At 44.3% G+C, this 27,978-nt stretch overlaps 1 protein-coding gene across 3 annotated transcripts; it reads left to right on the top strand.

Annotated features, from left to right (window-relative positions):
* On the top strand, nt 1-27,916 carry plekhh3 (pleckstrin homology, MyTH4 and FERM domain containing H3). 3 transcript variants are annotated; one of them, XM_034539022.1, is made up of 13 exons: nt 1-618; nt 5,580-5,635; nt 13,242-13,336; nt 17,347-17,529; nt 18,747-18,904; nt 20,952-21,075; nt 21,855-22,152; nt 23,979-24,132; nt 24,354-24,481; nt 25,040-25,160; nt 25,602-26,090; nt 26,222-26,413; nt 27,550-27,916. In XM_034539022.1, exons 1-13 carry the CDS (start codon nt 484-486, stop codon nt 27,718-27,720), a joined length of 2,304 nt encoding a protein of 767 aa, XP_034394913.1. In that variant the 5' UTR covers nt 1-483; the 3' UTR covers nt 27,721-27,916. The 3 variants fall into 3 exon arrangements, with proteins under 3 accessions (XP_034394913.1, XP_034394914.1, XP_034394912.1); XM_034539023.1 differs by having other exon boundaries at nt 23,925-24,132; nt 26,294-26,413; XM_034539021.1 differs by having other exon boundaries at nt 23,925-24,132.
* Nucleotides 27,917-27,978: the final 62 nt, after the last annotated feature.

Here is a 27,978-nt window from a genome sequence, read left to right as displayed (position 1 = left end):
CAGCACGCTTTTTGTTCAAGCTCAGAAAGACAGACAGTCGAGCCTTCACAGAGGTGCGCGTTTTTACGTTTCTCACCAAATGTACTTCTAAAACGCTGACATCAGCACCGTCGCTTTTGTCAGGCGCATTCAACTGGATGCATCTCTTCACCCACAGTGCCAGTTTTGGAAACTAAATTGTTTTTTTTTTGGTGGTGTTCAAACAGGGACAGTAAAGGTGTCCCGGGTGGATTTTCCTTGAAACCAGTTCTCTGTTGGTTTTGCTGGAGTATGACTGCTGTCAGGTCCAGTTACTAGACTATCTGTGACCGAAAGGAGAAAGTAAGCTTATGCTCCCCTTCATCCTCCGCGCTGGATATCTATGGAGAGGGTGTCCTGTCTGCTCTCACGCAGCTCTCGGAGTGACTTGCGGCCGAGACAGCACTGTGAATGTTGAATTCACCGACCTGGAGAGCAGAAGACGACACACTTAACCTCATTTGAATGCCTTTGCAAGGAGTTTGCTGGTTTCTGTGCTGCAGGCAGGGCTTCAGTTTGCTCGGACGAGACTATGGGGAGAAAGAGGAGGAAGAGTCTTTTGAATTGCGCAACAAGGAGGACTTGACTCCCAATGGACGGGTAAAAAAAAAAAAAAATCTCCACCTGCACTAGACTACAGCATAGCATACTTATTTAGATTGTAAATGATAAATAATGGCTGTAAAACTGCCCTGTACTACTTTGCACATTATACTTTGAACTTGTTCTCAAGCGGGCTCAACTTCAGGAGCATCATTTCAGTTCTGTCCAAACGGATGTGGTTTCAGTTCTTTACATGAACGATAACTTTTGAAAAGTAAATATGTATTTGAGCTTAAAGGTATTATGAGAAATTCAAAATGATACATGTTTTTTTTCTGACGAAGTCTACAGTGTTCCCGTGTTAGCTGTGAAGTTTGTTTGTGGAGGTTATACACTTGTTACATACTAGCCTGTATTACTGATGCAGGATAGACACTGTGCTGCTGCTGCTGCTGCTGGCGAGCTCGACTTTTAGGTTTGCACAGTCTTGAAGGCTTGGGGAACATTGAGCAATCACACGCACGCACGCACACACACACACGCACACTGATGCAAGCTGTAAAAAACCCAGTGTGTTGAAGTGATCCTGTCTGTTTGGCCTCCGTCTGCTCAATTGCAAATAAGACTGCGGCCTTGTCTTCTCTGTAATGTTAGTCATCTGATCAGGCACAGAGAGTTCAGCATTGTCCGCCCACTTGTGAGGGGGCATTGTTGCCTTGAATTGAGGTAGGCTGTATCTGTATGACCCATCGTACAGATCTTTATGTACAGTCGCTTAGGAAAAAAATCCACCCTTTAAATATGTATTGGAGCTGTGTGCTTTTCCTCACATAACCCTCACTCTTAATCGGGAGAATGTTGGCATTTTAATTTGCATTATCTGTAACATGGCATCATAGGCCTAGGTATTCTACACTAAAATCATGGCCTTGTAGATGTAAGTAATATAACCTAGAGCCATAACTTGCATAGCAGGCGTATCTATTAACTGGCCCTTTTGTCTGCTTGCAACCAAAGCAGTGCGACACCTCCAGAGATTTGCATGAAAACGTTGGGAACAAATACATTTTACACAGTTATTGCCTCAACAGAAAACTAACCGTATCAGCAGTTGCCAGATAAGAGAAACATCTGTTGCTCAGGGGTATCCAGTGAGGTGATGGTGTGTAGCACTCTTCGTCTTAGCAAACATCCCTGTCTTGGTCGTAATGTACCATCTGCCTGGCAATTGGCGGTCAAAGGCACCCAACTGCGCTCCATATTCCCGATCAATATGAGATCATAGCAACCTGTTTAAATGGAGACGCCTGATGGCCTGTTAAAGTGAGAGAGAGAGATCTCCTTTGCTTGTAACTTTCCTGGATACCTGATCCTGGATTAAACTTCCACTTTTGCCCCATCTGCAAGTGTGTGCTCTTCTAGGTACTTGGGTTTATCATTGGTTTATTGAATTGTTGACGTGTTGTTTGGAGAAAGGTTTGGCTCTGCGAAATTATGACTTGGCATTCTGGCCTGCCTAGAAGATGAGTCCCATATGATACTGCAGCATTTTAATTGTTATTTATGAGTTCAGTTCAAATTTCTGAACTGGTTTAATTTCAACACAAGAATATGTCGCACAACAAAGCTTTATCTATCATTGTTGGCATTGCTTGTGTATGACAGTGCACAACTGACCCATGTGAAGCTCATAAGGCTTCTATGTCTTTGGAGCTGCTCTGCCCCACAGTGGTGTTGCATCACTAGTTAGAGTGTTGGTTCTATAGATTTCTTGCTCGTAAATATTCATAATTATGAAATTGACTTGAAAAGCCATAAAATAATAGCCTGCCTGGATTAATGTGATTGATATATTTCCCTTTTGAGGAACAGTCTCTTATTAATCTATCACAAGGTTATGCCTGTTCAGTTTATCTAGTAACCAAAGTAAACTGCACCTTTGGACTACCAAGTCTTTTTTTTCTTCTTTTTTTTAAGTCCACCCAGGTGTTCTTAAGTTATTGATTTATTGATTCCCTGTTGCTTACAGGTAATCAATCGACTTCCTCAAATCCTGTTTCCTCTTGATCTGTGTCACTGGCGCATGCTGGGTGTTGTAATTCTATGTCAATAGTTCACGCTTAGCCAATAATTAAAACCACAGCTGAACCATTCTAAGCAAAGCCAATATCATCAACTGACCCACTCTTAAACCACCCAATTTGTTACACACCTCTCAGCCCCTCCCCTCAAAATGTACGTAACCAACTGATACTGTTTGGCTTTCCATGGTGGCAACGGAGGAGGTGGGGCGTAGGGTTGAAGATGACTACAATGAGTCCCAGGGAAAGCCCCTTTAAGGCTACGTTCCAATGTTTAACCAGAGAGCTTCATTTTTGAAGCCACATTTTCGGAGAGCAGGTCAGACCGCCCTGGGTGTATGTGTCTCTTTTGGGCTTCGTAACATTAAAATACTCCATTTAGTAGGCCTCTCTCCAGCTCCTGCCAGGGTTGACCACAGTAACCCACAGCTCTGGTGGAGTCTCCCTCACTCGACATCCAAAACCTTTACCGCCATCTCCTGCGTCGTTTTCCAACAAGCTGCCAGAGGATGCCACGATGCGTAGCATCCACAGCACCAAAGCCATAGATGACACCCTGTTCTTTGCCAGGACTTTGTCTCACTAAGGTTGGAATCATGAGTCAGTGCTGACATTTGTGTAGGCTTGGCCCTCGAGAGCACAGGGCCATGTCAGAACCATTCCACTGCATGTTTACAGTCCTCATTCAAAGAAACTGCTCTCCAACAGCTGCCCAACCAGTCAAACGGAGCTGAATGCTTCCAGTGTTTGGGACAGCAAGGAACTCATTTTAGGACGGGCTATCCGTCATTCTCTCTTATGTCCATGTTTCCACTGAAACTTTATTCAGTTCTTATCCAACGTTATGTCACGTTAACCAACAAACTGTGTATTGAGGCCTGCGCAGTTGTAAGTGTGGGCATGAGTACTGCACTGCATCCTGCTTCTTGGAACAAATGGTCACAGTCTGGCCTTTTTGGAACAGGTCCTGTTAAACGTCGCTACTGCCCTCTGTCTTCAGAGGTGTCACGGTACGCTGGTTTATATTTGGTTTCCGTTGCGTCTCTGCCTCACCACCTCCAGGCCACACATCTGGTCTTCAGGCCGACACTGGCTAAGCCCAAGCATTTCCTCCTGGTTACTCAGCCTCCCAGGAGAGCTGAAGGGGGAGAGAGAGCAAGAGAGAGAGAGAGAGAGAGAGAGTAGAGGGGGCGGGGGGGGGGGGGGAAGAGCGCGGGAGCGGAAGTCGGGCCACGGAACGAACACATAACGGCATCTTTCCCTCCATGCTCTGCTCTAGTCTGGAGTGATTCATCCCCTTCCCGTCCAAAGGGAAAGCTTTTGCCAGGGCTCTGCATCGCACGCTATCCTTGTTCCCCATCCCACAGCCCATTAACTCTATTGGAAAGCTATTTTTCTTTAAATCGGCACGTTTTGCGGAAGACTTATTCAAAATATTCTAACTTGATCTCCCTGAACCATTAGTTTATTGATTCTCTGATTAGCTTAGATCATGGAATTATAACTTTGCAGTTGCTGATGTGATTAGTTTTGATTAGTTGTTTTCAGTGATGGCTGCCTGTCTGGATGTTCTTCTCTGGGGCTGTAGGCTTAGTTAAATCATGTATGGTGAAGGTGGGGTTACCATGAACAATCTATTCCATTCACAAGGTACTTTTTGACACTCTTCAGTTATTCTTGCCTTTTCCCAGTTTTGACATTTACAGTAGGCTGCCTGTAAAGTTAGGAGTTAAACATTAGTCTTTTATAAATATAACACAGACTTCATACTCGTCTTTAAATTTGCAATTCCTGTTTTCTTTGATATTTTTGAGAAACCAAAAAGAAGGAGTATACTTTGTTTGCAGGGCAATGGCTATACTTAGGCTGGTGTGCCCAGTAGTTGTAAAGTGTGGTGTGTGAACTGTAAGGGGCCCAGAGCTGACCTGGATAGGGTTTCAGGTAGGCCAACACCCCTGAGCTGGGCCGGGGCAGACACAGGAGCTCAAGGCTGTGGCTCAGAGACAACTAGTCAGGACACTCAGTGTTACCCTGCACACCAGGGATTCTGTTCAAATTGCACACAGGCAAGTTCTGATGTCTGATGGGGTTTTCCAAGGTCTGAGCTCCGTGAAAGGAAACATCCTTTCCTATCCTCTGCTTAACAGGGGAACCCTTGAATGAAAAGTTAATTGTTCTAGCCGTGAAATTAAATTTGTACGTGTCTGCCAGTGGCAGCCCCATTTGCCATTTGTCAGTGGAAGCACTAAACCAAGTTTCCATACAAAACAGACACCCAAGAAAGAGGGAATGCGATTTGATATGAACAGCTGTCGAGATAATTTCTCGAACAGTTATTGTAGCTCGAAATAAGTAATATAAAATAAGACGTGTGGCTGTGTTCATCAGATAATCAACATTAGTACACCATCATTTTACCTCACAAAGTGAGTGCGCTTTGTATGCAATCAATCCAGGGGCTTGTTTTCATCAAGCTAAAGCCAACTTGTGACATTATCAACATGTGGATAGAAAAGATGAAGGCAACCGTTCCTGTTATGAGTGCAATCTTAAAGACTGGGGTTATTTTTAGGTTCACAACCTTCTCAGAGAAATGACTTAACTGAATAAAAGCCTTTTGGGGTTTGTTGGTCGGGGGTGCACGCAGCTATTACACAAATGATTCCTCTGTTCCCCACTCCTATATTAAATGAGCCTGTTTTGAATGCCATAATTCTCCCCACCAGCTCACCCCTTGCAAGTGAAAGCCAAGCATTGCAGGAACAGAGCAGCTATGTGCTGAGACTGCCAAGAACGGCTGCACGCTCTACTGTAACATGGCCACTGAAGGCAAACTATTGAGGGATCCCTCCAACCTGTTGACTAGTTTTAAGGACAGGCTGCTGTTTGTGTTGCATTCTCATCTATTTACCCCGATTCTCTCTCTTCTGTTGACAGAGTCCAGCTGAAGTGACTGTTTCTCAACCAACTCGCACAGCAAACGGAACAAATGGGTAAGGAGAAATAGAAACAGAACTTTTTGAACCTGAATTTTAGGAAGTAATAGTTCCTTATTTTGCTCATATACTTCCTCTGAGTTCTGTATCACCCGACAGGCACATGTGTAAGGCCAATCACTTGATGTTCTCTTCATCCGCAGTGTATGTTTTCTCTCACGGGGCTCTCCTCATGTGTCTAGTCGTGCCACATGTGCCTCACCACAAGTCCACCCCGATGCTCACATCTGTGCACATACAAGCTTTACAGACTCACATGAATATTGACAGTAATTTGAGCTCGCTCAGATGACATGTCCATGCTGCAGTGGTACTTTGATTGCTTATGGATTAATGCTGCTGTCAGTTTTCGCTCATTAACCTCTTGACTGTTTTGATTTGCCATTCAAAGGTTGGCTCAGCTGTTTGGGGCCACGGTGGCCAGTCATATGTCAATCTTCAAACTAGAATATTGTGACCAATTATAGGTTAACTCGTTCCAGCTTCCAGACCGACATATCCAAATGCCTGGTTAGTTACAATACTGTATACTGAGTATACGTGTTTTATTCAGTCAATCATTACATACAATAAATAAAGCCACAATCTAATATACAAAAAAAGAAAGAAACAACTGAAAAGGTGCTTATGCGTACACTTAGTAGTTTTATAAGCCATCCTTTTGCAAAAACCAAACCAAGCAAAAAAAAAATACTCCAACTGCTCGTTACAAGGAACCACTATGCGTCTCGTGAATAATGAAATTCAAATAGTCATGTGGCTGACAAGTGATTGCTAGTGCCAATGAAAAGGAGTGATTCATGGTAGGCTGCATCCAGACTATTAGTGCAGGGCTGTGATCTCAGACAGTGATGTAGCCAGGCTCTGCTCCACTCTGTTGCTGGCATCATGCCCTGATCATCCCCCCCTTCCCCACTTCCCTCATCTGCAATCTCTCCTGTACGTCTGCCGATTCACAGGCAATGAGTCACAAAGCTCAACTTGTGGGACTATCACACCCCACATATTTATAGACACGGGTCTGCAACAATACTCAGCAGGAGAAGAGCTGCATCAGGACGTGGGAAAGGGAGCTGAAGATGTGACATTTTGTTGCAGTCCTACAGGACTAGCTGTCTCTCAATCTTGAGGGGAAGAGAAGAAGGAAGAAGGGAAGCAGGCTTACTGCACAGGGTGACTCAGTCCTACCTTAGCACCACTCCTAGAAGAGGTGTGGCTCGGATGTGTGCCGCTTCTACATTATAGTGGAGGTGGCCCCGGGCCACATGGCCTAATTAACTACTGGTTTTGAAGGGAGTGTGTTAAAAAGCCTGGCTGTAATTATCACACTGAGTGCCGAGATTAAAGAGTGTAATGCATGGTCATGACCTGGCCAATGACAGGACACGCCCAGAAGTTCAACTGTATGGAGGGAAAGCCAGGCTCTGATAGGTCGGGCATTGTGACGTAGCAAATGGTTCCATATCCTTTCATCTTCAGTCACATGTCACAGACAGGGCAGCTCAGGTTTACTTTATTTTATTAAGCTATTGAATTGCACTGTCCAGAAGGTGACATTAATCTCAACTATTAGTTTTGAATAATGGCCCAGATGTCATGGTGATGAATCGGAGGGGTTTATGTTTGTCCGACTAGACTGAGATTATTATGGTAATGCTTGGATCATTCATCGTGCTGCCAGCATAATGTGGTTAGGGAGGGTGCTAGGCCGGCCTCTGTTAATAGTGAGTGGTGGGTACAGACAGATGTGAGTGTGAGCCATTTCAGGGCCTACCCAGAATACCTAGGGAGTATCACCAATGTATTTAGTAGACAGTATGCTCACATTGTGTCACGTTAAATTTTGAACCTACCATATTTTGTCTGTGTTATGCCTTTTTGAGGCTTTGAGCAGGATTTATAGTACACAAACACAGCTACAGCGCACATGCACAGTCAACTCTATTGACTATCTACTGTATGTGACACAGAGCATCTAGTGTACATTTTCAGTAACAAGGTGGAAAGTTACACATTTATTGAGAGATTTTTATTTTACAAGATATACTCTTATCATTGTGATAACTGACATTGGACTGCATTAGCTTCAAGAGATTGGACATGGCTTTAATAAGTAACTTGGTTCTGCAGGTAGGCCTTCTATCTTTGGTGAATCCAGGAACTGCAACGTGAAGTTTGAAATGAGCCAAATTAAATGATTGGATGGGATTTTTACACTACAGAGATACCGGATCATTTTCTCCTCCTTTTTTTTGCAGTGCATTTGAATTATTGATTCAAATGTAAAAGAAAATGTATATATTTTACAAATATAAGAATTTCTTTTTGAAAAAGATGACCATCCCTTAATGCAGAGACCATTCTGGGGAGCCGGGAAACCCAGTTTTCAAATGATGATATTAGTTTGGCCTATGTCAGGAGTCCTGTAATAGATATGTTGTGTGTTTGCTCTGACCTCTCGCAGGTAGCTTACTGAGGGTGTGGGTGATGGATGTATCTCTTCAGCTGTATCTCTGTCTGTCTCTCAGTCAGCACAAAGTGCCGAGCAGCTCGCTCCCTCCTGCTGTGCTCACACTCAATTCTGTCTTACATCATCACAATTATTTAATCCCTGCTTTCCTGACTCTTAAATTCCTTCTCATAGCCGAGGGAAAGAGTAAGAACTGTACCAAAAGGAAATTAAGACACTTGAGAACTTCTCCATCTCCCTTTCTCACCGTCATTTTTCACACTAGCCCCCCCCCCCCTCCCCCTTCTGCTTTGACAGCTTGATACGGTCTTCTTTTTTTTTTTTTGGTGTGGCTGAAAGAGACCAATGTTTCAGAATAAATTTCATGTGTGTGAATTTCTGTGTGTGTGCGAGAGAGAGAGAGTGTGAGCATGCATGAACCATGTGGATGTGTGCGTGAGAAAGCTTAGAAGTGGGGCCCCTAGTAATTGCCTGCCTGTCTGTCTGTCTGTCAGCTGTCCAACCATCGCAAACTGGCCGTGTTAACAACATTAGCAACAGTTTGAATTCACTAAGTCATACCATCAGAGTGACTTCAACCAAAGAAGTCACTTACTCTCCATCATAACATGTCTTGCTGATCAAGGCTCCTTCAGTCACAAACTTCCTGTCACAGACACCCCCTCCTTTTTCAAAACATTACTTTTTTCCCCTCGCCGCTCTGCCTAGTCCAGAGTTTCTTGGCAGTGGTCTTGAATAAACAGCATATTTTTAGCTGGAAGGTCATATAGGCCCAGTCTTAATCACCACATTCTCATTTTCCCACCAGCCCAGCTTCAGCCAGAGGCCCATTGAATGTGGGGGAGGGGATCAAGACTTTTAGAGAAATGGAATTCTGCAACGAGGAGCTGGTTATTTAGTGCTACAGTATGACCCAATGTATTTTAATGAAGGTCGTCTCAGATAGTGTTATTCATCCTGTGTGCTTTTTTCCCCCCGTATGTCTAATAAAGTGTATAACTTGAGATATGACTGTCCTTTGTGTACACGTATGAGCCTGGACACCAACAGGGTTTGCTGTCCAGGCTCATCAATTCCTGGTGAGGTTTGAGGTCATTTGTTTGAATGCCTTTTGGGCCAGACATTTCATCCATCACATAAATCTCAAAGTAGTTCAGTGACGCATCAAGGGTCACTTTTGCAACTGTGCATGTTCTTGTGGTTACAAGGACCCGCTTTGTGTGCCGGAGCATGTCTCCACTGCGGTCATCCGAGCCCCAGAGCAAGGACACAACTTGTATGACTTTAATTAGCGTCTCGGCATTTTGATTAGACCCCGGACTGAAATCAATTACTCATCGCTCCAGCAGCCACCACCAGACAGGCACTCGCAAACTAATCAACTCATTGTGCTCCTCACATTTGGTGGATTTAAGTGTGTCACCATCATTGTCACCATAACGGGCTGCAGACAATATGCTCATCGGCTGTGGTGACCCTATTACAATATGTACAGGACGAACAGTTCATATGCTGTTTAATTTTAGTCAATCTCCAGCTTAAATAATGCTGCATTCACGCAAAATCATAAAGATGGGAAGAACATGAAAACGTCCCGTTGTTCAGACTTGTGTATTTACATATGGTTACCCCATTGTGAGAATTATCTGCTTTTTTTTGCTGTTGCAAATTCCTAAACAAGTCAAACCAGATACAAATACAGTTTTTATTAATCCTTTTAAATTAGCTTGAGATGTGCAACAATAGAAAATAAATCTGCAACTATTTTGATAAACCGATTTAGAATTTCTTTTAAAGCAAAAATGACAAACATTTGCTGGTTCCACCTTCTTAAATGGAAGGTTTCTGTGCTTTAAATGGAATATCTTTGGGCATTGGACTACAAAACAAAATCCATGCTGCCATTTTTCACTATTTTCTGACATTTGAAAGAGTTGCAAGAGAGTTGCAGCCCTAGGTCAGTTGTATTGGTGTTATTGTAACTGCCTGCTATAAAGGCGTAGCAGCCATTTTGCCTCAGGATTGTTTTCAGTTCTGGGGGCAATATTGTTGATGTCAGATATTCCCAATATCTCAGATTTGGAATTACTTACTCGTGAACAGTTTTGCAATTATAGTTTAATGAACATAGCATAAACAAGCGTAGCTACTGATTCCTGAGATTTTTGATATTTTAAAATTCTGCTCTCAACAACAACTGCAGTTATTACACGTATTCCCGGTTGAAGACATGGCAGGGTCACAGCTTTGGACTGTGTGGGCGTGTACAGACTGTACCTGACTGACATCTCCTCTATTCTACTGTTGATTTTGTCACACCTGTTAGGGCGGGACAACGTACAGCTAATCACTCTTTCAAGTACACATGGGATTTGGTGACTTCATGTAATTCTCAGTTAATCGCCCGAGTAATGCAAGTCAGTCTTTTTGGCAGATCAATATTAATTACAATTTTTATTGGGATGGTATGACAATGTGTACCTACTCCCACCATGCAGCATGCATGACAATAAGTAATTAGGGTTTGCAAAAGAGGAAAAAAAGGAACTTATTTGTTCTAAATTGAGTACAACGAGAGAGTCCAGCAATACCTGAATATGTTATAATAATATAACAGTGGACCTCAATGTGTCCTCTTTAAATAGTTAGATATAAAAGAGATGTATGTATGTGTGAAATTGAGAAAGTAAGGCACTAATAAACTAGTAGTGATGATAGATGATGACTTTTCAGCCACATATCACACAATTTGCTTTACACTCTTCAGCCTCTCACTTCTGTGCAGCAGCTCAAGGATGTTTACACTGTTTGCACAGGCTGTAAATGTATGCTTCAGATGTATTATACAGTCAGTTTTGTGTGGTTGTACTTTTGGGAAATATTCCTTTTCTTCTTTTCTGACTCTTCTTTTTATGGCTTCTCCCTCTCTCTGTCTCTGTCTTTCTCTGAGAGAGCTATATTCTCTGTGCTGTTTAATCCCCATGTCAAATTGTTTCCTGCACTCCACAGGAAGTTGCCCACTAAAGGCCCCACCGTCACGGCCTTTGCTGGGGCTTCTGGGAATGTGGGGGCGGTAGCATGGGGGGGCTGGTGGAGGGCTGCTGAACAGCTGTGGAGATCTAAAGCCCCCACATCAACATTAGGCTGGTTTTCAGCACAATGATCAAACTGGTTCTGCTAAAACAGAATTATAATGAAGGTCAGGCTAGTTTGTGCTGCTAAAGGTCAAAATCAGTATTTTAAGCCCTCCTACTCCATGTGGCTTAAAAGAAGCAGTGAAGTAGTGTAGAAGTATTTTAGGTTGAAGATGGGGGCAGGCCTGTTCAGGTCCTGTTCAGCGGAATGGCAAAATGCCTATAACTCATAGAAATCTGCACACATGAGAGTCACATTTCATTTTGAACTAATATTCCCCCAGGATGTATAGCTCTGTGTACCACATGACCTCTTTAATAAACTGTACATTTAAAAAAGTTATTTGCTGTAAGTCTGCTGGTTTACAAGTTTCGAAATTAAGAAAGCCAAGTTGTGATATTAGTGTATGCTTAATTGCTAAAAGGCTTTTATTTATTTTTGTATTGCTCTTGACATTTTGGATGCAAGTCCATCCCAGACAATAGCAATAATCCAAGGAACATAAACACCTGCGCAGCAGGCTACATTCTCCAGTCGAGGCATAGTTTTTCTTCAGATCTAATTCCTCTCTCCTATGGGCTGAATTTAGATTTTCTCTGCGTGTTTGTCTCCGTTATGTAGCAGGGTTTTTTAATAACCTCAAATAAGAGACGTCGTCACATGTCTGTGTTTATTTGAATGCTTATTAGTGGATTTTGTTGATGTAGGGACTGTCAGAGGTCCACATAGGCTGCTGCTGCTGCAGGCGAGCTGGCTTAGTTAAACAGCCTGACTGAGTATAATGTGACGCCGTGAACCAGTTCACATTCAAGTACAGAAAAACTGGCCCGCTATATAGAGTTTTACCGTGTCTGAACATTAGCCTAAATTAGAAGCTGATGCCAATCGGTTAGAATCTTCACCAGCAAATACATTTAATACATTGTATGCATTCAAGCATAATAGGCACTGTGTAATGTCAAAGAGGTCAACATGATAAACCATAGTAGAGACAGGATCAGGTCAGCGCACACAAAGTGAAAGGAAATGGCCTCTGCAGTCATGTAAGGTGAGCCAAAATAGATAAGGCTATATTTGGACTCATTGATTATCGCTGGCTTCCGTGAGGAGGAACCTTCTGGAATTATCAGATCAATAAGGACGTAAATCAGCTGGCATTTTGTAACAGGAGGCCACATATCCCGTGGAGGGAGGGCTTGATTCATTTCCTAAGCAATGATCCCAGCAGGAGGAGGACAGGAAGGAAGGAAGGAGGGGTTTGTCACATGTACCTCACATGCTAATTAGACACAGGAAATGGAGAAAATAAACGAGCAATTGGATAAATAAATGAATAGAGATACAACCTACAAACACTCTAATAGACTTTACATGGTCCTTGGCCTGAGATAACAAAGTCTGAATTAGTACAAAACCTTGCCGGACCAGATGTTAAAGCATCATGTTTATGGAGGTAGCTGCAGATGTGTTCGTGAGGCACTAAACGGAGAAAGAAAGGACAGCGGTTCAACAGATTTACAGATGTTTTTAGATGTTTCTGGTTTTAACTATCCAAGGCTGTGACCTCTTGAACCTTCTGCCTTCCTCTGACCGGTGAGAGCTGGCTGGCTGGGAGTCAGGCCGGCGTCGCTCTGTCACGTTTATTTTCAGTCACTCGCTCTGCGTGGCGGCCAAAGTGCTAAAAGAGAGACGAGCTGTCCACAGTGGCGTGGTATGTGTCAGTGTGTGTTTGTGTGCTTGCGGGCTGCATGCAAGAGAGAGAAACTGGGAGAACGCTCGAGGACAGATATTCATGGCACTCCCCCCCACACACCTAAGAGTATCAGAGGGGCTTGTAGTTGGCACAGTATCACATGGGGGGGAGGGGGGGGGGGGGGTCACAGCCAACTGTGTGTCTCCGGGCCAATTAGCCATCCAATGGGAGGGAGTAGTCAGGGGAAGACTTGAGTTGAGAGGGAAGCGGAGTTATTTAAATTCTCTTATTGCTCCTCTTCACAGGCACACGGTCTCAGACGTGTCTGAAGAGATGAAGAGTCTGATCATCGAGAAGAATAAGATGGGCCTGGAGGAAGAGCCTGAACTGCTAGTCAAAGGTGAGTCACATGACACCACCATTACGCCGGTCTTCCATCGCCTGAATGCATCTACCTGCCATGTTCAGTTATGGTCAGCATTGTCATGCAGCTGAAAACAATGTGGATTAATCACTCAATCGATTTTTTCTGAGCAATTCATTATTTTAGCAAAAATGCTAAACATTCAGCGGTTCCAGCTTCTTCAATGGAAGATTTGTTTTATTTATATATAAGTATATATATATATATATATATATATATATATATATATATATACTTATATATACATAGCATTTTTTACATTTAATTACATCATTCCATTGTTCTTTTTACACTTTACAGACTAAACATTTAACACTTCTACTTTGTCCCTGAGTTAATAAATGAGGTCCTTGCAGTGCCTGGTTGTATACATTAATTAAAGTATATATTTCATTACCCTAATAATCTTTGAATAAGTACTGTTATTTCCTACGTGCTGGACTGTGGCCTTGAAGTCGGCTCCTATCTGACCACATGTGGCACAGCTGCTCCAGCTCTCTCCTTGTCCCACTGAGTCTTCATGAAAGGATTGCTACTGGCATCAGGAGCGCCATCTTGAGTGTCTGGTGCTTTTGAGGAATGAGCTCATAGGATATTTCTGTGTGATTTTTTTTTTTCTTGGCCTGCTTCTGAAAGGCAGCAGTAAAATGCCAGCACTTGGATGTTTGGAATGGTGTTAGTCAGATTGCCTAATTCTGACAGCAGTTACTAAGCGCCCCTGGCCAGTGCCCCTCCCTTAATGATGTCCCCTCTCCGTCCCTCTCTCACTGTTTGAAGAGAAGCGTTTCCCTCCAAAACAGTGGACAGATACGTTCCTTGGGCCATTGATTACAGTCACTTGGGATTCATCCTTCAACTGACCACACTATCTATCACAGCCACCGCAACATCTCAGGGTGTTTGGAAATCCCTCTTTTTTCTCTGGATATGTTTTCAACAGTTCCTCCATTTAAGGACATTCTGAGGCTACCATAGCGGTTGATGGGCAGTATCTAAAACTATAGACTAATGATGAGGGGATGAATTGTAAAGCCATGCACTGCTTAAAGAAAAAGATGTTAAGAAGACAGAGGTTTATTGCCATACCCTTAATGACAGTTAAAATGAGCTGTTACATGATGCAGAGATTATCATGCTCTGTTTGATCCAAAAGGGGAAGTGAAGTTTAGTCAAGAGTTTCTTTTACAAAAAAATGTAAGTTCAGGTCCAATTTATAATTCATAACACGTAAAAGGAAAATGTTAAATTCCAAATTATAATTTTATAAAGAACATTAGCAGACCATGTCGTCTTTGGTTGACGCCACAATAATTGTAAAAAAAAAAGTTTTTAGTAAAAAAGTATTTACAAAACTTAAAACAAGCTAATGTTATGGATTTTGGTTCAGGGGCTGATCTACAAGTTTAGTGTTTAAAGAGGAAAAGGTTTGCCTGAAGTGAAATAGTGCTTTAAGTTGATTCCTAAATAAGTTAGCAGTTAAACGCCAGCATGCATATGTCTGCAACTTTGTGCATGATCACATTTTAGAATTTAACTTTGATGTGACGTGACTTTTTATTTGCAATGCTTATATTTCATTAAAATGTCATATAAAAATGAATGGAACAAACATTCAGTACTCAGAGAGTGACAGGGGGTTTGCTGTAAAGAGATGGAAATGCACAGAGAGAGATTGTTTGCACTATCTGTGTTTGAGGGGGCAGGGCATTTGGGGTCAGGGGTCACAAATGAAACAAATTAAATGTGAGCCGTGGCCCCCAAGGGAGACATTAGCAGGCCACAGAGATGGAATCCAGATGGGAGACCATGGGAGAGGTGTACAGGGGACTGTGCTCCTCTCTCTCTTTCCGTCTCTTTCCTTTTTTGCCTTTCCTTATCCTTTAAAGTTCCCAAAAAGAGCAGCATCTGTTGGACGTCCCATGTCTGTGACCGAGGCGTCACGGTAGCAGGCATGCCCTTCTCTCCATGTCTCTCACCCAGTCAGCTTGTCTGCCTTCCCCAATCTGTCAGCAAGCTCAGCCCAACTTACCTCATGGTTTTTATTTATCCGTTTCACGGTGGGTTTTGATGCTTTGCCCCTCTGATGTGGTGTTAAATACCTCCAGGGGTTTTGCTTTAGGCTATTATTGGGTGGGTTCAAACTTTCCACTTGTATCATATAGAAGCCTTCTTAAACAGGAAACATAGTCTGAGAGGCTGAGCCCCCCCCCCCCCTCTCTATATTTTTTATTTTGGAGTACAGCAGTGAGGCAGCGGAGGATTTGCACTTCCTTGGAAAAAAAACTATTTGAGGCAAGGACAAAAACAGGGAGAGAAGAGAAAAGGGGGAGATGAAAGTACATAAGAAGTAAGTGAGCGCAGAGGGAAGAAAGAAGCAGACGAAATGAGCGCTGTCTGACAGGTGGCGCACAGCTTGCTAACCGCAGAGGAAGCTGCGATGCTGGCGTGGCGTCATTGTCATTTTCACACAATTTCCTTTGAAGACACATTGCCTAATTGTTTCTTTAAAACCACTCTCAAATATGAACACACATGCAGCTCACTACCAGTGTATTGCAATGCCCTGCAGATAGTCCCACCCTGCCTAGAGTTGATCCAGGTGGCCTGCTAGTGCCCTCTGCCAGTCTCTCCCATAGCCCTCTGGATGAACTATGACCCCTACCAGGACTCTTCCATTTCCTTTTGTCTTGTTTCTCTCCGGACGCCATCCAGACAGAGCTCTTTCAAACTGTTCTGATTAAATATTTATTATGAACTAGGCATGTCTGCTTTACTCTCTGTCTCTCTCTGTCACCCTGTTCCAGTACATCTTTCTCTTTATCTCTCTCTCTCTCTCTCTCTCTCGCTCGCTCTCTTTCTCCTTTTTTCACTCTCTCAACCTCTAAAGTGGTAATTATGTTGGCTGCATGCAGGCTTTAATGCCTATGCCATTAGCTGGCTGTATTTTTATCCCCCAGTATTTACCCCAACAAGGCACTCTCATACGGACTGCTGCAAACTTTATGGACAATTACATGCCGTTGGGATTATTCTTAGTGAAGACATGGTGTGGCAGCACTGGTTTAGTAGCTCAAAGACCAGCCCACCTACCACCCAGACCTTTCAAGGGAAATGCTTGTCCTGGTGTGTAGTTAATGTGTACATAAGTCCTTGTCTGAAGGCATCGTAGAGGGCGTGCCAGAAGTATGAGTTAAAGGTGCTCATTTTGCGGCTACAGCTGATAACGCCGTCCCGACCCACAGACTTGTTGTGTAATGCCGACTATCCGGTTACCCTTCAGGTTAACCCTGGTAGCTCAGTCAGCATTGTTGCTGTTCGTTATGTTGAGAGCCGTGTGGCGGTAACCCTACAATCATACATATGCTCTGTATTTGGAATTTAGCACCCTTTTAAGTTTTCTTTCAAACTTACTCGGTGCTGGCAAAATTGCCCCAAGACTCAAAGCAGGTGGAAATAAATGCAAAAAAGTGCTATAACTTTGGCTTTATTTTGTTAAATAAACTAGGGGTATAAAGTATATTTCTCACAGTAACGTTCAGTAAAAGGTATTTGTCATTATTACCACAACTAGGGTTTCTGCATGAGCATTGATTAATTTCAATCTATTCCTAGACCCAGTGATGTACATGCTGCCAGTCAGTTGATTAATCCGCCAGATACTTTCTCGATTAGTTGTTGTCTCTAAAAAAAAAAATCATAAAACGGTGAAAAACACCCATCCCGATGTCTAGAGCCACGGTTAAAATGTCTTGTATTTAACAGTCCAGGACATAAATACATTTGGATCACTATAATCTATAACCAGAATTTGAAACCATCACATGTTTGACATTTTATTTTTTTAAATTGACATAAACCATGAACCTAATTCTAAAAAAAAAAAACGTCCTGATTTAATTTTCTGTTATTCGCCGAATTGATGAATGAAATAATCATGGAAGAGCCACCGTGTTATCTCATTTTTGAAGTTGACTTCTTATTTACAGGGTGGCTGTTGCGGGAGGTGCGAGGAAACTGGATCAAGCAGCGGCGGTATTGGTTCGCACTGAGCCAGGACTCCCTTGACTACTACAGTGGGCCAGAGAAAGGAGCCCGAAGACTGGGCACGCTGGTCCTCACCAGCCTCTGTTCTGTCATCTGGCCAGACAAGCAGACGTACAAGGAAACAGGTGAAGATTGCTGATTCACGCTCATGTATACTTGCCCGCGGGACCTGTGGTAATTCCCTATGCGTTGTAGTGATCATAGACATTTATCAAAATTGTTGTTTTATTATATATAAGTACCTTCATGTGGTTCCTTTTCCCTTAACCATGAGTGCTGTTATTCTGATTAAGTTTGGGAAGCCCCCGCTGTGTCTGGTCCAAGATGCGGCTCAAGGTCGGTCTAGAAACCTCACATCTTAGTAATCAACGGGGGCTTCCCCCTTCCCTTTCTGGGATGAAAGAAACAAAAGACATATAGAGAATATAGAGGAAAAGTATATTCTGTCCGGGAAGAGACAGGGATGACTCAAACACGATGTCCTTTGTCTACGTTTGTCTGTCTGCCCATCAATGGAGGGGATTATGTCCGGCTGATTTCACAAAACCGCTTCAAATGTCCAAACCATTGTATAAACCTAAACCCAAACATAGTTTTTACTAACTGAAATATGCCAGGGAACTTTTCTGGATAAAGTGCACTTTGAATAGTGTCTTTGTCACAAGCACTATTGGGTTTTTCATTATGTAATAATGTTATGTTCTTTCTAAATCACTGAGAAAGTTGCATGAAGCATTTACTTCCTCCGTGTACTTTTAGGTTCTTACCATAAAATATTAGTTCCTCTTAAGGGTTCCATCTGGAGCATCATTGAAACTTTACAGAAGGTTTAATGTCAGGACACCAAACAGGTTCAAAGTTGGCAGTGTCAACATCACCATGTCATAATCTGAGTTGTAAAACCTAATTTTGGGTTTGTACTTCACCAAGAACCTAAACAAAGACGTACACGGTGCCAAGTCACGTAGCAGGAAAGGCTGATAACAGCCGTGGGCCTGCAGACCTGGCCAGGCTGCCAGGGGTACATCTAATACTTCCTCTGCACAAGGAGGAAGTGCGCCTTTTTCACTTTTTGGGGTTTCGATGGAATATCTGATATTGTTTGGTTATGGCATGGTCTGAGGTTTCTCACAGGCTGAGTCTCAATGAAACCGAAAGAGGAAGTTAGGAAGAGGGATTCACAACAGATATACGGGGTGTCCCATGCAGAGACCACTTAACTGTTCTCTTCTCTATTTACATACACTTTTCAGATGAAGTGTGGGTTGAAGTTCAAGTGGCAATCATATCAAATGCTCTGTTTTTGTGTGTGTGTGTGTGTGTGTGTGTGCGTTTCTTGCAGGCCACTGGAGCATCACAGTTTATGGGCGGAAGCACTGCTACAGACTGTACACCAAGCACTTCAACGAGGCAGTGCACTGGGCATGTGCCATCCAGAAAATCATTGATACCAAAGCACCAGTGGAAACACCAACACAGCTCCTGATTCGAGACATCGAGGTGGGCCACGCAACATACACACACACACACACACACAAAATTTGCTCCCCCTTCTGTTCTGTTACCATGGAAACCACACGGCCTCATTAGCCCTGGAGTCCAAAGTTTCCCCTGCTTGCCTTTCTCTTTTTGAATGATCTCATCTTATTTCAACCACAACACGACATAATGACAGACCTGAAGCAGAGAGGTCATTTCAAGATAAAGTTAGATCCAGTTATTGGGTGCTCCGAAAATTTTGATTTGTGGGATTTGAAAGGATGCTTTTTGCTTTACATTCTCACATGGAAGCAGAGTGAAGTGTATTTATAAGGGACAGACATATTTTTAGACCAGTGCTTGCTGGAGAACATGCTGGAATCTCATTGAGCAGACAGATGACTCGACTTGCAGCCCCTGAGGAGTAGAGAGGGGCAGTTTTGGCAGAGGAGGTGGAGGAGGACTTGGTGTGAAGCATAAGCAGTCCTTTGCCCGGCCTCCTGTCTCAGTAATCTCCCAACGAGAGTCTCTAATCTCAAAGAAAGTGGTTAATCTGCCTGCCTCTGGCTGCCACTGTCTGCTTTGCCAGAAGGGGCCAAGTTTGTCATTTGGAGGAGCTTGGTGGGCCTGCTTTTAAAGTGCACCTCATTCATTGTTTTGCCTTTCCCACCTGAAGTCTCTTCATCGGTCTTTCTCTCTCACACTGTCTCTCAGTCGGTTCTTACTCCCTCACCTTTACACAAAGGCACACTTTCTCAGATAGGCGAAGTATTTCCCCTCTTAAGTGTGAGATTAGAACTGCTGCTGCAAACATCAAAGAGAGGATGAACAGGAGAGGCTCTGTGTGAACAGAACTGCTCTCTTATCTTTTAAAATATAGATTCATGCTCCAACCACAGACACAAGGGAGAGCAAGGATTGCAGTGTTCGCCTTGGACCTTCGGCCAGAGACCATGTGTGAAAGAGAAAAATGGAGAAGATCTGAAGGACAGATTAGATTAGATGCTCTAACATAAATCTCCCATCGCATTTAAAAAACAAAGGACAAACATTATAAACCTATACCTAGACTGTCTGTTGTCAATATCCATCATATTTAATAAATGAGAATAAACCTTTAAGAAAAAATATATATTTGGGGAAATTTGCTTTTTCACTTTCATGCCGAGAGTTAGATGAGAAGGCTGATATCACTCACACGTCTACATGCTATATATGAAGCTATCGGCTTCCAGGCTACCTGCTTCCCCATTTCCAGTCTTTGTGCTATAGTGTCAAGATAACTCAGCCAGCTGCTGGCTGTAGCTTTATATCTACCATGCAGACTTGAGAGTGTCAAGGCAGAGAATAAACGTATTTCACAAAATACAGGAGAAGACCAAAGGGAATATGAGAGAGTGGACCTAACCATGAACGTACAGAGTATTAATTTAATCTGGGATGTTGTTGATGTATCATGCTGCACAAGATCCAGAAGGCAGCATCTCATTCCCACGTTTCAAACAGACAAGTCTGTCACTATTGTGCACCAAACACCTCAGAAGAATGTGTCAACTTTACCCCAGTAAGGAGGGGGGGGGAAGCGGGCTTGTCTTATAGCCAAAGAGAAAGGGTGGCTGGTTTGAGGGTGCGCAGAGACAGAAGAGAGCCAGAGCAGTGGCGACGCTACTAATGAGCAACAGGTGCTAGAGGGCAGTAGCATGGAAGCCATCTGTACCGCTGAAAGGCATCTCTCCACATAGGCAACGAAAGACACACACACACACTCACACACGCGCACTAAACTCATCAACACCAGCAGATCAAATATAACGTGTCAGTCGTGCGAGTGTTGTCTGCCAGGTCATCACTTGACCCTTGTGCTGTTTTGAAAGTTGCCAGAGCTGAATTGTGATCCTGGTCAAATCGACCCCGGTCACCCCGGACAGACAACACACACATACTCTATCACCCGCTCGCTGACTTGTTTCCAGGTTGGCTGCAAGCATATTGAGAGCAGATGAAAGTGTGTTCTTTACCGTGTCTATTGATGTCATCGTCACAATGTGTTTCACTTGTGTGCTCCTAGGAGAATAAGTTCAACCCCGAGGTCGTGGAGCATATCTACCAGCACAACCCCATCTTGAAGTACACCCAGGGCCCTCTGTACGCTCCACTGCTGCCCTTCCCTTACGGCAGCCTGGAGCACACATGTAAGTAGTTAACATAGACCCATCACATATTATCATGGCTAGCATGTCTGACGTTGCACTGGTGTTGTCATAAATATTGAAGTATTTATACATATCAGTACTGAATATTTGCAACGGTTTCGAAACTCATTTTCAGCAAAACGATACAAAGGTTCCAGCTGCGCTTTCTCTCGTCTGTCCGACAGGAAGTTGACACACACACACACACACACACTGTTATTCAACTTCTCGTAAAAATCTCAAATTTAATGGAATAAACATTTCTCCCAATGGTATCGAACACAGTAACAAATATAAATCATTTTGAAGGTATTGTATCAATGTTAGAAATTCCAGTAGCGTGACAACACTAAGTTGCAAGTAAAAATGCAAGTAATGGTAAACATAGTTTTACTTGAAGACTAAATTAATAGTTTTTTATGCTGAAACGGACCACTCAAGCTTGTATGGATGTCCAGTTAGCATCTCTTTTCTGGAACTACCGTTCAAGGGCTTCCTTGCTAATTGGAAATAAGAGTAATAACTGATTTTAGCACAATGCAATGCAGGACCTTTCTTGGCTAGGCTGTGTTAGTAAAACAAGTGCAAACAGGGGCACGCCACAAAACCAAAAGATACATCAAAAAGACACACACAATACTATGTAATACAATATTATATTACGTCTGCTGCGACTTTAAACAACAAAATGTTAGTATCATACAGATAGCCTGAAGGAGTAAAACATCTAATCAAAGAATAAGACAATGTTGAGCCGCTCCTCTTCCTCTTCTCTCCAGACCACAGTGGGAAAGGCTATGGCTCGGTGCGTGAAGAGGCCGTGAAGCTCTTCAACTGCCTGCAGCAGCTAGAGTCGGCACGGGAGCCGGTTCCCATCATCCAGGGCGTGCTGCAGACCTGCCTGGACCTGCGGCCTCTCCGCGACGAGGTCTACTGCCAGCTAGTGAAGCAGACCAGCTACACCCCGGCACCGTACACTGCCGCACACCTCCGCTACTGGCAGCTTCTCACCTGCATGAGCTGCACCTTCCTGCCTGGGCCAACTGTGCTCAAGTACCTGCGATTCCACCTCAAGAGGTGAGATACTAAAGGGATCCTCGAATGTTGAGGAGGTATTACAGTTGACATTGATGCTTGTACGTATTACAATCAGTAACTGGCCACAGCTTATGCCTTAAGTTTTTTAAAGAGTTTTAGGTTGGATTTTTAGGTTTACATCATCTCCTACTTTTAATTAAAAATATAACATTTTCTTGTTTTTTCTGCCTCAAATTTATCCAAATGGGATACATGAATTGTGACAAAACACGACAGTGAATCCAGTTTAAAGTAATAGAAACAGCGCATCCGCCCGGGAGTCCGTTGTTGGTTATGAGGAGGAACATGTTGAATGCTGGGTGAACCGGTCGTGTGTAGTAGCACGGAGAACACAGAGTCTAGACAGTGGACAAAAAGCAGGCGCCAGCACCACAGACCACCAGTTTAGATATCGTAGCGTGATATGCCTTCACATTGTTAGCGTGCTCCCTGGACAGATCCAGTGTTTTAGGGCTGGACTTACAGGTCTGAATTAGCCCCTCTGTCAAGCATGCTAATCTAAATTCTTAACAGTGCTAATCTCCTGCTCCAAACTTTCTGTCTAACGCCATACCATCACACCACTACTATTTTCTATATATATGTCTGTAATGGGTATCCCCCTCTAGCTAATATAACAGTTGCATGCGATGGCGATTCATAATGACGCTGTGGGACTCGCTGCCTGTGTGTTTTTGATGCATATTGCCATCGTTCTCACGCACTCTCTCACTCTTTGGATCTGTGCTGAGGCTGCAGCTGGGCAGAACTAAGACTGGAGCTGGGAAGTGAGCCCAGAAACCCTCCTCCACTGCCCTAGACCCTTGAGAAAACCCCCCAGGGAATGTCTGCTGTCAGAGAGAACAGGCCAGAAGAAAGAAAGCAGAGGCGGGGGCAAGAAAGGAGGAAAGAGCAGAGAGGGGTGAAGACAGGAGAGTATAGGAAGGATCACGCAGACCCAGTGGAACATTCCTAATTATGTTGCAGCAGGGTAAATCCCACCCTGTGGCCATATAGTTATGAGAGAGCGAGATGTTGGAGGGCCTCTAAATGTCTGGCAGAATGTTTTGGGCCCTCCTGCTCCCCTTTCTCTGTCCTCCGTTTTGTGTTTTTTTTTTCAATCATACGACGTTCGTCGTATCGTCATATGATTATTTCCTTCCTATTTCCACTTTGTTTACACAGGGCTGAGCTCATAACTCCATCAAGTAGTGTTTGCACGCTGTGCAAAGTGTGCGACACTGCAAGGCTCCAGTCGGAGTGTGTCGTGTCCGCTGCCTTCGTGTCCCCTCTTTTTTTTTTAAACAACAGCGCACACACGCTCACCTTCCATTGCTGGACACTCTACCGGGAGGAAGTGGCGGGTCACTCCGGTTCACAGGAGCGGAAACACCTTTTCCTGTTTCGTGCGCTACCCAAAGTCAAACATGTTTTCTTAGCCGTTTTCCTTTTCTTTGAAGGATTGATGGATGTTGAGCCTTTTATGTCCCTAAGAGCTGAAGTGAGAACATTTGTCATTGCTCGCCTCATTGACTTTTGAGCATTGCCAGCTCAAAGAAAATAAAGACGTCGGTTGAATCAAAAGGATGACGCAGAGTCCATAATCATAGCATAACACTTCACTGACTTTGAATCACAGTTAACATTTCGAGCATTAAAAAGTTCTCCCTTTTAAGTATAAAATATAACTTTTGCTGGCAAATATCTAGGACATCTAAATGCGCTCACACACAACATGTATCCACCCGTCTAACTCCCACACTTTCTTGCAGGATCCAGAGCCAGAGTCCTGAGTCTGAAATGGATAACTATGCGTCTTTCATCAGCGAGGCTCTGGAGAAGACCAAGTGTCGGGAGTGTGTGCCATCCTGGGAAGAGATCCAGATGCTGATGAGCCGACAGGAGATGCTGTGCACTGTGCACTATCCTGGCCCGTTGTCCTGCCAGCTCAACATCAGCTCGCACACTACGGCCAATGAGGTTTGGGCACATTTCCCTGCTTTCTACTTTCCAGCACAACTTTCTCAATCTTTCAGCTTCCCACACGTTCCCGTTTAAAACTTTCTAGTGCGGTCTGACTTCTAGTGACATCACTTAACCGCGATTATAACCAGAAATTGCATTTTCTGCTTCTTAAAATGTAACCATTTGTGTGTCCGTCCGTCCGTCTTTTCAACGCACTTCCTGTTGCCCCTCACCAGGTGGTTCGAATGATGCAGGTGAAGCTCGGCCTGCAAGAGAGCAAAAACACGTTTGCCTTGTACGAGCAGAGTGCATTGTGGGAGCAGCCGGTCACTGGCAGCGCTCTGATCGCAGACACCCTGACCAGGTTTGAAAAGTGATTGTCAGTCTTCAGCCTGTAAAACCGAGCAGACACACACACCCGGGGGAAGTCAGACACAATAAAACCTCGCAGACAGACACGCTATCAAAACACAGTGTCTCCGTCTGGCAGGAATCTCTTATCTATGTGTCACCCGTTAGATAAATGCCAACAGAGTGCTGGATTGTATATTTATCTTTGCTGGTCCAACTCCCATGCTCAGTGTTATCCAGTATCCTTGATAACTGGTGACCTTGTCTGGTCTTGTTGGTCAAACATGACACCTCACTGGGAAACTGGACTTGTCACTCTTTCTGTCAGCAACGCCAGCCAGTAGCTGGATCGCCACGGTGAAGCTGATGTCATTTGGTTGCACAAGGCAAAGTCTAAAATTAAACGATAGGGATGGAATAAAAGGGACCTTTGTTTTTGTTGTTGTTTTTTGGGGGACGTATGCATACTCACAGTGCTGGGGTGCAGTATATTGTAACATATTAAAATCGAGGCTTTTAAATCGTGGTATGCCGTTTTTATATTTGTTCCCTTTCTGTCTCTTCTGTGCAGCCTCTCCACCAAAGAGTCAGAGTCTAAATGCCAATGGAAACTGTGTTTCAAGCTCTACTGCCTGTTGGATGCTGACAGCATTTCAGTGGACAGCATTGAGTATCTCTTCCTCTTTGAGCAGGTAATGTAGCAGGAACACAAGTCGTCAAAGGGCAGAGTTCTCCTTGGAGAATGCCTTTGGTATGAGAGGCCATTTCAGTGCTGATAATGAGATATCATTTATTGTTCTGCAGTGACTCATTCCTCACATTTCATTGGATTATTATGTTTTTACTTGACAATCATTAATGTCTTATGGGCTGTGATTGCAATAAAGCACAGTGCATAAAAAGCATGACTAAGAACACTGGCTGTCGTGCAGAGGGGGTAAAAGGCAGCCAGCACTGGCTTCATTACAACATTTCTCCTGAGGACTCCCATAAAAGAGTTACGGGACAAAAAAAAACAAGATTTGGTAGAAAGTGTTGATGGCAGGACTGAGGCTATAACTGACAAATTGTGCCTTCTTCTCGGCTTGTCGGGTCTCGCCCTGTTTGTCCTCACTTTGGCCTTTGCTCTACAGTGCCATGAGATGGTGGTGCGTGGCCAGCTGCCAGCCTGTGATGAGGACCTGCAGTCCTTAGCTTCCCTGAGGCTTCAGTGTCTGATGGGTGACTTCAGCACACACGCCCCCTACCCTCCTCTGGACGAGCTGTTCCCAGGTCACATGCTAGAAGCTCGAGTGGTCATGTCCCTTTCTGCACCCCATGCGTTGCCGCCTTGTCAGGTGGCGGCTCAGGACTGCCCCACGGCACAGCGCTTCCCCACGGGTCTCCTGGCAGGGACGCTGTGGAGCCACACGGCGATCGCAGCGCACAAGCAGAAGGTGGAGCAGGACATGCGCCTGCGGAGCCGGCTGAAGGAGGAGGCAGCTGCTGTCATGGGATCCATCTTGGAGCGTTGGAAAGGTGTGGCCGGCTACAGCCGCAGGGACAGTATGGCTGCCTACCTCACAATTGCACGCCAGTGGTCGGGCTTTGGATGCACTCTTTATGAAGTGGACTTTTACATTGTGAGTATCGTGAGGTCCGCTTTAGTTGTATCGTCGGACTGAAAGGTTTTACTCCCTGAAGAGTCACTAGAGACGAATCAAAGCATAACTGTGAGCTGTTCTGACATCTCCTCACCTGTTCCTCCACCCAGAGTTCGACAGGGAGTTTTTCCCAGAAGTTGTGGCTGGGTGTAGCTGCTACATCCGTGTCTGTGTATCGGCAGGGAGAGGCAGAGGCCCTGGAGTCCTTCCCTTATGGCCAGATCTGTTCTTACGGCGTATCCGATAGCAACACCTTCAAGATCACAGCTGGGGATCGGGATCTGCTGTTTGAAACCACCAAGGTACAATGGCTCACACCCCAGGTTATCATATACAGTCTCACGGTCAAGGGAAGTAAAATCTCTCATTAATGGAACGGAGCCGGGACACAATCTATCTCTACTGTATTCAGTTTGTGTACAGTGCAGAGTCAAGTGGCCTTATCACCATGAAATGTTCTGCAGAGTAAGTGAAAGAAGCACGCTGTCTGTTCATGATACCCCCCCCCAGCTCTCTGACCCACTTTAAAAACACTCATTAATTTGGTCTAAATAGAGAGCACACAACCTGCCCCTGCTCTCCAACTGATGCTAACCACCAAAATTCTAACTTCCTGGCATTAAATGGCATCTGGGGGGTGAGTTTTATTGCAGTGGTTAGATTAAAATATTAGGCAACATTTCTCAGAAACATGGATGTTCTTCCAAACAGACTTTTCTTCTTTTTTTTTCAGAAGAGAACAAATCTTGCCTTTCACGGGGCAGATTCGCTTGCATCTTCCCACGCGGAACAAAAAATCCCTCTGTGATCTCTCATGGGGCACAAAAGTGGCTTTTATTTATTTATTGGACGCACGGGCGAATTGAAGCAGAGCCCAGTAAGGCTCCTACTTTTATGAACTTAAGGTCTCATATTGCCCCGACATGAATGTGCAGGCATTTTGAGCCACTGGGCAGGAAAAAAAAGAGCGAGAGAACGGAGTGGCAGGGGGTGATTATGGTTGGGCCGGGAGTTAAGGGTGAGGGCGAGATTTGCTGCTCATTCAAGGGTGACAGTTAAAGTTGAAGAGTAGGTGCAGGTTTAAACTTGGAGACTGTTTCATTCTACGTTCTCACACACCATGTTTAGGCAAGCATTAGCCGGACTAAAGCAAGGGTAATGGTCACGGTGGCATCTGGTGCTTTGGTGGTGATGTCCACCAAGGTCAGGGTCTTTTTTTTCTTCTGTAACAACTGCTGGATAAAATATGTCAAAGTGATGAAATATCCATATACGAATATATTTTTTTCTGATCAAGGGGTGTGCTAAACATCATCCTTGGCTTCTGGAGGATCCAGCTGGATGACATCATCCGTCTCCACCCTTGTGTGACAGTGCCAGACAGACACTGAGACTGCCACCAATCTGACCTCTCTCTCTCTCTCTCTCTCTGTCACAGCTGACTGAGATCATGCAGCTGATGAATGCGTATTTCAGTGCCATCCGTCGCCAGCGAGGGAAAGGGGAAAATGCAGACATCACCAGAACAGGAAGCACAGAGGTGGGATTCCATCACCTCGACTCGACACACAAACACACCCTCCTGGAGCTGCCCTCGCACCCAGTTTGAAAGAGACCCATACCCGGACACCCCCAACCCCCCACCCTCCTCCTCCACGTGGCCCCTATGAGGCCGAGCCCCAGTCCTCAAGACACCACGCCTCCTCCGCTGGGAACGGCACGGCAGCCAAAACAAAGAGAGGGCTGTTTTCGCTCCCCATCCGTGAAAATAAACCCTTGCTGAGCTTTCCAGCTGAAGGGGCTGAGGGGGGGGGGGGGGGGGGGGTGGACGGGCGGGGGGGGAAAGCGAGGGGGTTCTGTTTTGCAA

This window comes from Cyclopterus lumpus, chromosome 8 (genome assembly GCF_009769545.1).
Source record: "Cyclopterus lumpus isolate fCycLum1 chromosome 8, fCycLum1.pri, whole genome shotgun sequence".
Classification (NCBI taxonomy): Eukaryota; Metazoa; Chordata; class Actinopteri; order Perciformes; family Cyclopteridae; genus Cyclopterus; species Cyclopterus lumpus.
This window is presented reverse-complemented; position numbering and strand designations above follow the sequence as displayed.